This window comes from Papio anubis, chromosome 10, assembly GCF_008728515.1.
Source record: "Papio anubis isolate 15944 chromosome 10, Panubis1.0, whole genome shotgun sequence".
In the NCBI taxonomy this organism is placed as follows: Eukaryota; Metazoa; Chordata; class Mammalia; order Primates; family Cercopithecidae; genus Papio; species Papio anubis.
This window is the reverse complement of record NC_044985.1, coordinates 116,735,052-116,742,656: the sequence shown is the minus strand read 5'-3', so window position 1 is coordinate 116,742,656 and position 7,605 is coordinate 116,735,052. Positions and strand designations below refer to the sequence as shown.

Genomic DNA, 7,605 nt, shown 5'->3' with positions numbered 1-7,605 from the left:
GGGTGGAGCCTGCAGGGGACTATCCTCCACACTCCACCCCTGCCCCTCGGGGCGTAAACAGGACGGGGCCCGGCTGCAGGCGCAGGCCGCGGTCACCCAAGGGCCCACCCAGGTGAGCCGGCAGGCCTCCGGAAAAGGACACCGGGGCAGCGTGCCAGGGGCCTTTGGGCGGCGGGGCGGGGTGGAGGGGGCATCTTGTTAGATGTCCTCGCCACACCTGAGCAGACAGCATGATCCCTAAGCAGAGGGCGGCTTGGCTCGGTCCGCAGGCACCTCCAGGCCTCGCTCTTCCAGCTGGCCTTTCTGCTCTTTCTGATCCGCGAGCATACTGACCCAGCTAACGCGAAGGCGCAGAGTCCAGGAGTCGATGTCACCGGGCAGGGCAACCCGGCAGAGGTTTCGGGCACTTGGTTTCTCCTCCTCTCGTGCCCCCAAACCCACCCCGGACCCGCCAGGGTCATGCGTAGCTCAGGGTAGCTCGTCGTGCGACCAGACTCGCCCGGGAGAGACCTCCGGGCTGGCCCCCTCCCCACCGAGAGGCTCAGGAGCGGCCTTGCATGGAGCCCCTGAGACCCCAGTCTCCGCCTGGAGCAGAGACAAGACGGAGACCCCCTCCAGCGGGGACACATTCCCCGAGGCCAGGCTCGAAGCTCCAGAGCCGGTCACCGAGCTGCGACCCTGCGGGAGACCGCAGGGGGTGCCCGGCTTGGGCAAGGAGGAGGTCTGAGGGGACTGGGGGGCCGAGGGTGGCCTCGCCCGCCCCTTCCAGGCACGCCCCGCCGCGAGGAGGGAGCGGGCAGGCAAAGGCGCAGCTCCTGGGCCCCCACAGCTCTGCCCCTCTCCGGGTCGGGGCACAGCGGCGAGGGGAGGAAGGTGCGAGGGCCCGCGGGAAGCCCCGACCCGCAGTCGGCGCCCGCGGGGCCGGGTCGCGCCCAGCCCGGGCGCCCCCGCCACTGCCGCCGCCCGGCCCGCCCCTGCCCCGCCGCGCGCCCCTCCGCCTCCCTGCTGCCGTGGGCAAACCCCGGGAGCCTCCAGGCGCGCGCCCGCCCGCGGGAGTGCTCGGCAGCGGTGGTGGCGGCGGCGGCAGCTCCGGTCGAGCCGCGCGCGCTGCGACCCCGCTCCGCAGCCCGCTTGTCGCCCCTGACTCAGCCCCTGGCCCCGGCGTGGCCCCCAACCAGGCCCCCGCACCCGCCCCGCCGCCGGCCCCATGGAGCTGCTGGCCGCTGCCTTCAGCGCCGCCTGCGCCGTGGACCACGACAGTTCCACCTCGGAAAGCGACGCGCGCGACTCGGCGGCGGGACACCTGCCCGGCAGGTGAGGACAGGCGCCCGTCCCGGCCCCGGCGCGCCGCCCCCGCGTGCCTCCTTACCAGCTTGCGCCCCGGGTCCCGGGCACCCCCTGCGAGGCCTATCCCCACTCCCCCGTCGCGGGCCCCCGCCGCCCCCGCTCCCACCCCCGGGCCTCGTCGGGCCCGTACCCCATCGGGTGGGTGATGAGCCCCGACCCGGGCCCCTGGGACCCCGGTCCCTGCCCGGAGTCTCCTCCAGCGCCCTCGTCCCGGGCGCCCTGGTCGTGCGCGTCCCGCTCGGCATCCCCTTTCCGTGCCGCGTGGCCTGGGGACGGGAGGATCGGAATCCGAAAGGGACCGGGAACCGAGGGACGGCGAGGGACGCCGGGTGGCTTCCTGGCCGCGGGACCCGTCGGGCTGTCGGAGCGGCGCCGGAGAGTGGGCACGGTGCGCCAAGTTTCCACCGCCTGCCCGGGAGCTCCAAAACCATGGAGGTTTGGGCGGGCATGTGTGGAAATGAATCACCCAGTCGCGCCCTGGTGCGGTGACAAAAAGGGCTTTTGGGGCCCGCCTGGCCTGGAGGGGCTGCGGCGGCTGTGGTCGCTGCCCCTGGACGGTCCCGGGTAAGGTCCGGCTGGCCAGCAGCCGCCTGTGCCCACGCCCCTCGCGAGCCAGCCGAGGTGAATCCTCGCTTAAAAATAACCAGCCGCTGTCCTCCCTCTCTGGCAGCGAGTCGTCCTCCACCCCGGGAAATGGGGCCACGCCCGAGGAGTGGCCGGCCCTGGCTGACAGCCCCACCACGCTCACCGAGGCCCTGCGGATGATCCACCCCATTCCCGCCGACTCCTGGAGAAACCTCATTGAACAAATAGGTGGGTGTCTTCGTGGTAGCCGGGCTTTATTTGGGAAACGCGGGTCCCTGGAGGACTCTCAGGGTCCTCCTGCTCATGGGAAGCCGTTGTGTTTCATACGAAGGAATGCGTCTGACATAGGTAAGGAAAGCTTTTGACATGTTTGGCTCTAAATGGTTCCGCAGGCAAAACTGCTGCATTTTAATAGCGCTGCACAAGGGGGCTTTAGCGAACATTTCTGTCCTGCTCTCTGCGGAGAGGTCTGTTTACCCAGCTCTTGTCTGGTGGGAGGACTCTCTGACCCCTTATCACTCCTGCCAGAAAGAAGGGATGAAGCAGCACTGCTGAGCTGTGTAGTGGGGAGGACTCCACTATCCCCCATCAGGGAAGACCTGGGAGCCAAACTGGCTGCTGGGAGCAGAGTTGGGCTAGAGGGGGAGGTATGTGAAGGGGGTGGAGGGGTTCTGGGAAAAGCCTGGTGCAATTCAAGAAGAGGAGGCGGTGGCCAACTTTGCACAGGGGAAGGAAAGGCGAAGCGGGGAGGAAGCAAGAGCCCCAGAGGCCCTTGGCTTAGGAAGGGAAGCCTCTCCAGGAATAAGCCGAGGCTCAGCCTGTGTGGTCCAACTGCTACATAACTGCACCTGAAGCGCTGTGAATAGGGAAAAATGGATTCAATAGTGACCCAAGAACTTTAATACTTGCATTTAAAAAAATCACTAGTGACATCAAGCTAGTTCTCATGTCGTCACGAGAGGCACCCGGGAATGAATAATATAGGCTCCCTTACTCTGAAAATGGTTCCGGCTGCTTAGAAAGTCTTTTGGTTCTTCATTGTTGTCAGAGCAGCCAACAGTCTATCTGTTAAACAAAAATTCTAGGTTTGGAAGATTTCTTCACTAAATGTATAATTACTGTCCTCCAGTCCGAAATGCTTGGACAGACACAACGTGTCTCCAGTGGGGAAGTGGAGCTTCCATCGCCACAGGAGACCCCGTGCTTGGGAGTCCTTTCCCGGGCAGCCCACTCTTCCCTAGCAAGGATCTTTCTAAACTGAGCCCAGAGAGGAGCTCAGCCCTTGCGAAGCTGAGGGGGTGGAGCGCACACTGCATGCTGTTAAGCCGCGCTGACTCCAGGAATTTTGTTCCCAGTGGGCCCCCTCCACGTGTCAGGCTGGGTGGTGGTGGTGGTGGCGGTGGCAGCTTTTCCTTTTGTTTGCTGGGGGAATGGAGAAGGTCTGATCTGAAACTGATGCCAATTAGAAAATCTTTATTTTAAAACAAAGGCCCCTGACAACCCCTTTCTCCCAGCTCTGCCACGCTGTCACATCTGACTTAGCATACACTGTAGACTTTGACCTCCACCCTCTTGAAAGGACTCCTCTTCTGCTAAGATCAGTGTCATGACCAGGAAGAACATCCAGGTTGGGGAGGAGATCGCGCCTCCCTTCTGCACTATGGGTGTGTGGAGCTATCTTTCTTGGAGACGGCTGAACCTGCTGGGCCGGTGGCAGAAGTCCGAAGCTGGCAGGCAGGGTCCTGAGCTCTAGTGCCTGGTCGCCTGGGGCGTCACTGTGCTCAACTGGGAAGCAGCAGGGCCTCTGATGTTCCTCCCGCTACCTCCTGCAGGTGTCTGCTGCTGTCATGGTGAATGTCTTTTCCTGGCTCCTGGGCCTGACCCATAGTAGCTCAACAGATGTGTTGATTGACAGCCCAGGGCTGTCCCTGCCCTCTTCTCACCTCTGTCATAGACTTGAGGTCTGTGCTAAACAGATCCCTGCAACAATCTAGCTGCCTTCAGCTCTGTGAGTTCAGCAATTCTTTGCCAAGTGTTAGGAAAGGACGGCAGCTTCCTAAAGCTGATTAAGGGGGAAGAAAAGTGGGAGTCTTCAGTTCCACTTGGAGGTAATTCCAAGCGCAAACCTTTACAGGTAAAGTTTATTTCCATTTAAAATGTTGCCAACTAAATGTACAATATATAAAATATATAAAATAGGAAAGCATGATCTATTGACAGTACGTTGACTACAGAAATTTAATATGTTAGTATAGTTTCTCAGGTAAAGAAAACTTACTCGTTTTGTAATCTGAATTTAAGGCAAATAAAAATGAAAGGTTATGAGAAATGGTTACACACTGTATCAGGTAACTGTCTAACACCATAACTCCAGAAACATTGGTGTCTAAATTTGTATTCTCAATACCGCAGAAAAAAGTATAAAGTTTTGAGAAGACTCTAAGGTTACTTGTATTGACAGTCTTTGTCTGCAGGTAACAATATCTAACAAAAAGTGATCTTAAACAACAAAATGCCCCATCTCAGTTAATGAGTCCAAAGGTAGGAAGTCCCAGAGTTGGTTCATGCAGCCAAACAGTCACCTGGCTGCTTGCCTCCTCCAGGTGGGCCTTATGTTACAAGATGGCTGCCATAGCTCCAGGCATCACATCCTCAGGGAGCCATGTGTGAAACAGGAAGGGCAGTTTGTCTTCAAGTGTCTGTAGGGGAGGGACAGCTTTTTGACAAGCCTTTAGAAGATGTGCCCTTACTCTCCTTGACCAGTATCTTAATCAGTTCCGGTTGCTGTAACAAGATACCGTATACAGAATGGCTTATAAATAACAGAAGTTTATTTCTTACGGTTCTGGAGGCTGGGAAGTCCAAGATCATGGTGCCAACAGATTCAGCATCTGCTGAGGGCTGGCTCTCTCTGCTTCAAAAATGATGCCTTCTTTGGTGCATCCTTACAGGACGGAAGGGGCCAGGCAGCTCCCTTCCACCGCTTTTTTAAAAATTATTTATTTATTTATTTTGGGGACGGAGCCTTGCTCTGTCACCCGGACTGGAGTACAGTAGCGCAATCTCTGCTCACTGCAGCCTCCCCCTCCTGTGTTCAAGCGATTCTCCTACCTCAGCTTCCTGAGTAGCTGGGATTATAGGCGCCTGCCAATACACCCAGCTAATTTTTGTATTTTTAGTAAAGATGAGGTTTTGCCATGTTGTCCAAGCTGGTCTCAAACTCCTGACCTCGTGATCCACCCACCTCAGCCTCCCAAAGTGCTGGAATTACAGGCATGAGCCACTCTGCCTGGCCCTATCCACCTCTTTTATAAGGGAGGGCATGAATCCCTCTCACAGAGGCAGTGCCCTCATGTCTTAGTCACTTTCCAAAGGCTCCATCTCTTAAAACTCTCACACTGGGTATTAGGTTCCAACGTATGAATCTAGGGGGACACCAGCACTCACACCACTGCAGCCAGGCTATGCCTCATGCCTGTGTCTAACCCACCACTAGCAAGGGGCAAGGAACTATCCTGGTAGGTTTTCGCTCTTTGGCCCAGGCTGGTGTGAAGTGGCACAATCTTGGTTCATTGCAACCTCCGCCCCCTGGATTCAAGTGATTCTCCTGCCTCAGCCTCCCGAGTAGCTGGGATTACAGGTGCCTGCCACCACACCTGGCTGATTTTTGTATTTTTAGTAGAGATAGGATTTCTCCATGTTGCCCAGGCTGGTCTCGAACTCCTGACCTCAAGTGATCTGCCCGCGTTGGCCTCCCAAAGTGCTAGGATTACAGGTGTGAGCCACTGCCCCCGACCTTATGGTAGGTTTTGATCAGTCAGTCTTTACTCACTTCTCCGAGCACAGATTGGGTCAGCACCCAAACAGAGGCCCTCCCCTTACAACCGGGGAGAGGGGCGCGAGGGGGTGCGGGAGAGGCAGTCAACAGCGTCTGCCATGGGGTGACTTAAGAACTATTATTTTCAACCCAGCTACCCACAATGCTGATATTTTTGTCTTTGTTCAGCATATGTATCACAGTGAGATGTTCAAGATAGTATTCACCCATGATTTACCGACTATAGCACACATAAGACATATTTTTGAGCCTTCAAAAATATGCCAAGTGAGACACTTTTGTGAAGCTTGGAAACTGTTTTTTTTTTTTTTTTTTTGGTTTTGTTTTGTTTTTTGAGACGGAGTTTTGCTGTTTTGCCCAGGCTAGTGTGAAGTGGCACGATCTCAGCCCACTGCAACCTCCACCAGGCGCCTGGGTTCAAGCTATTCTCCTGCCATAGCCTCCTGAATAGCTGGGATTATAGGTGCCTGCCACCACACCCTGCTAATTTTTGTATTTTTAGTAGAGACGGAGTTTTGCCATGTTGGCCAGGCTGGTCTCGAACTCCTGACTTCAAGTGATCCACCTGCCTCAGCCTCCCAAAGTGCTAGGATTGCAGGCGTGAACCACCACACCCAGCCTTGGCAACCGCATTTTTAAAAGGTGTTCAACAAGTAGTTGAGTACCTACCATGTGGGAGACACTGCACTATGCACTGAAAAGTGAATTCAAGTGAACCCCTGAAACTTGGTTTCTTTAAACCTCTGTAACCGCAGTGTCAGAATCACAGGATAGTGATAGCCTGACGTCGAAACAGTCGGCCTACCTTAGGCTCATTATTGAACTGATGTGGGTGGTGACGTCAGACCTGTCTTTATGGGTCTTCAGTCAGGGTTGCATTTAGCTTAGAGTTGGATTTTCTTTTTTATTCCTTTGTCGAATCAACTCCATGTTGTGTCCGGCTGGGCTGCATCATTGGCAAAGCACGGGCTTTTAGCTTGCTGAAGTGGACGCTCTGGTTACCTTGGCAGAGAAGCTTTGTAATTTGGAGTTACAGAGCCTGGAAACCAAGTCATTTAATCCATAGGGCCGCCTTATTAGGTTCCTGTTCATGAATATAATTTCTCCAGCCTCATTCAGGATTTTGAAGGTTATCTGTTTTTCTTTTCTTCCTTTTTCTACAGTTTAGATATGTTTAACAATTAAAGAAGGAATAATAGCTAACAGTTGTACTGCGTTGTAAGAGCAAGTGCTTATCAAGTGCTATATTCATCCATATTGCAACTTTCTGGGAATCATCTTTGTCTCATAGTTGCACATATCAAGGGGCCTCGGCCACTGTCCCAAGGGCCAGACCAGGACATCCTGATACCCACGAGACCTCCACCTGGGTGCCTGGGTACATCTCGATCCTCACCACCCCGACGCCACCCTCAGCCAGACCTTCATCTGCTCCAGTGGGACCTCTGGTCTCTGCTGCCTCACTGGTCACCTGAATGTTATGCATGGCCCAGGGCCTGTCCTGTATCTTGTAACTGTGCGCGAATCAGGCACTTGGCTTCATCCCCTTCCCAGTCCTTCAGTGCAGGCCTCCATCCTGGCTCTCCCAGGGAGCTGCTGCAGCCCGTTTCTCCCAGTCCATGCTTCTAAAATGTAGACAGGACCAGGCACAGGGGTTCAGGTCTGTAATCCAGCACTGTGGGAGGCTGAGGGGAGAGGTGTTCAAGACCAGGAACTAAGGCTTGAGGCCAGAAATTCAAGACCAGCCTGGGCAACATAGCAAGTCCTCATCTCTACCAAAAAATAAAAAAGAGGAGAAAACTAGCTGGCCATGGTGGCACACACCTGTAGTCCTA

General features: G+C 55.7%; 1 protein-coding gene across 1 annotated transcript in view; it reads left to right on the top strand.

Moving 5' to 3' along the window:
* Positions 1-1,033: 1,033 nt before the first annotated feature.
* Positions 1,034-7,605, top strand: part of NGEF (neuronal guanine nucleotide exchange factor) — a 49,969-nt gene continuing 43,397 nt past the window's right edge. The window contains exons 1-2 of the mRNA XM_031651716.1: positions 1,034-1,314; positions 2,018-2,160. Coding sequence (XP_031507576.1) covers positions 1,208-1,314; positions 2,018-2,160 — 250 coding nt within the window. The 5' untranslated portion in view covers positions 1,034-1,207. The remainder of the gene's footprint in view (positions 1,315-2,017; positions 2,161-7,605) is intronic.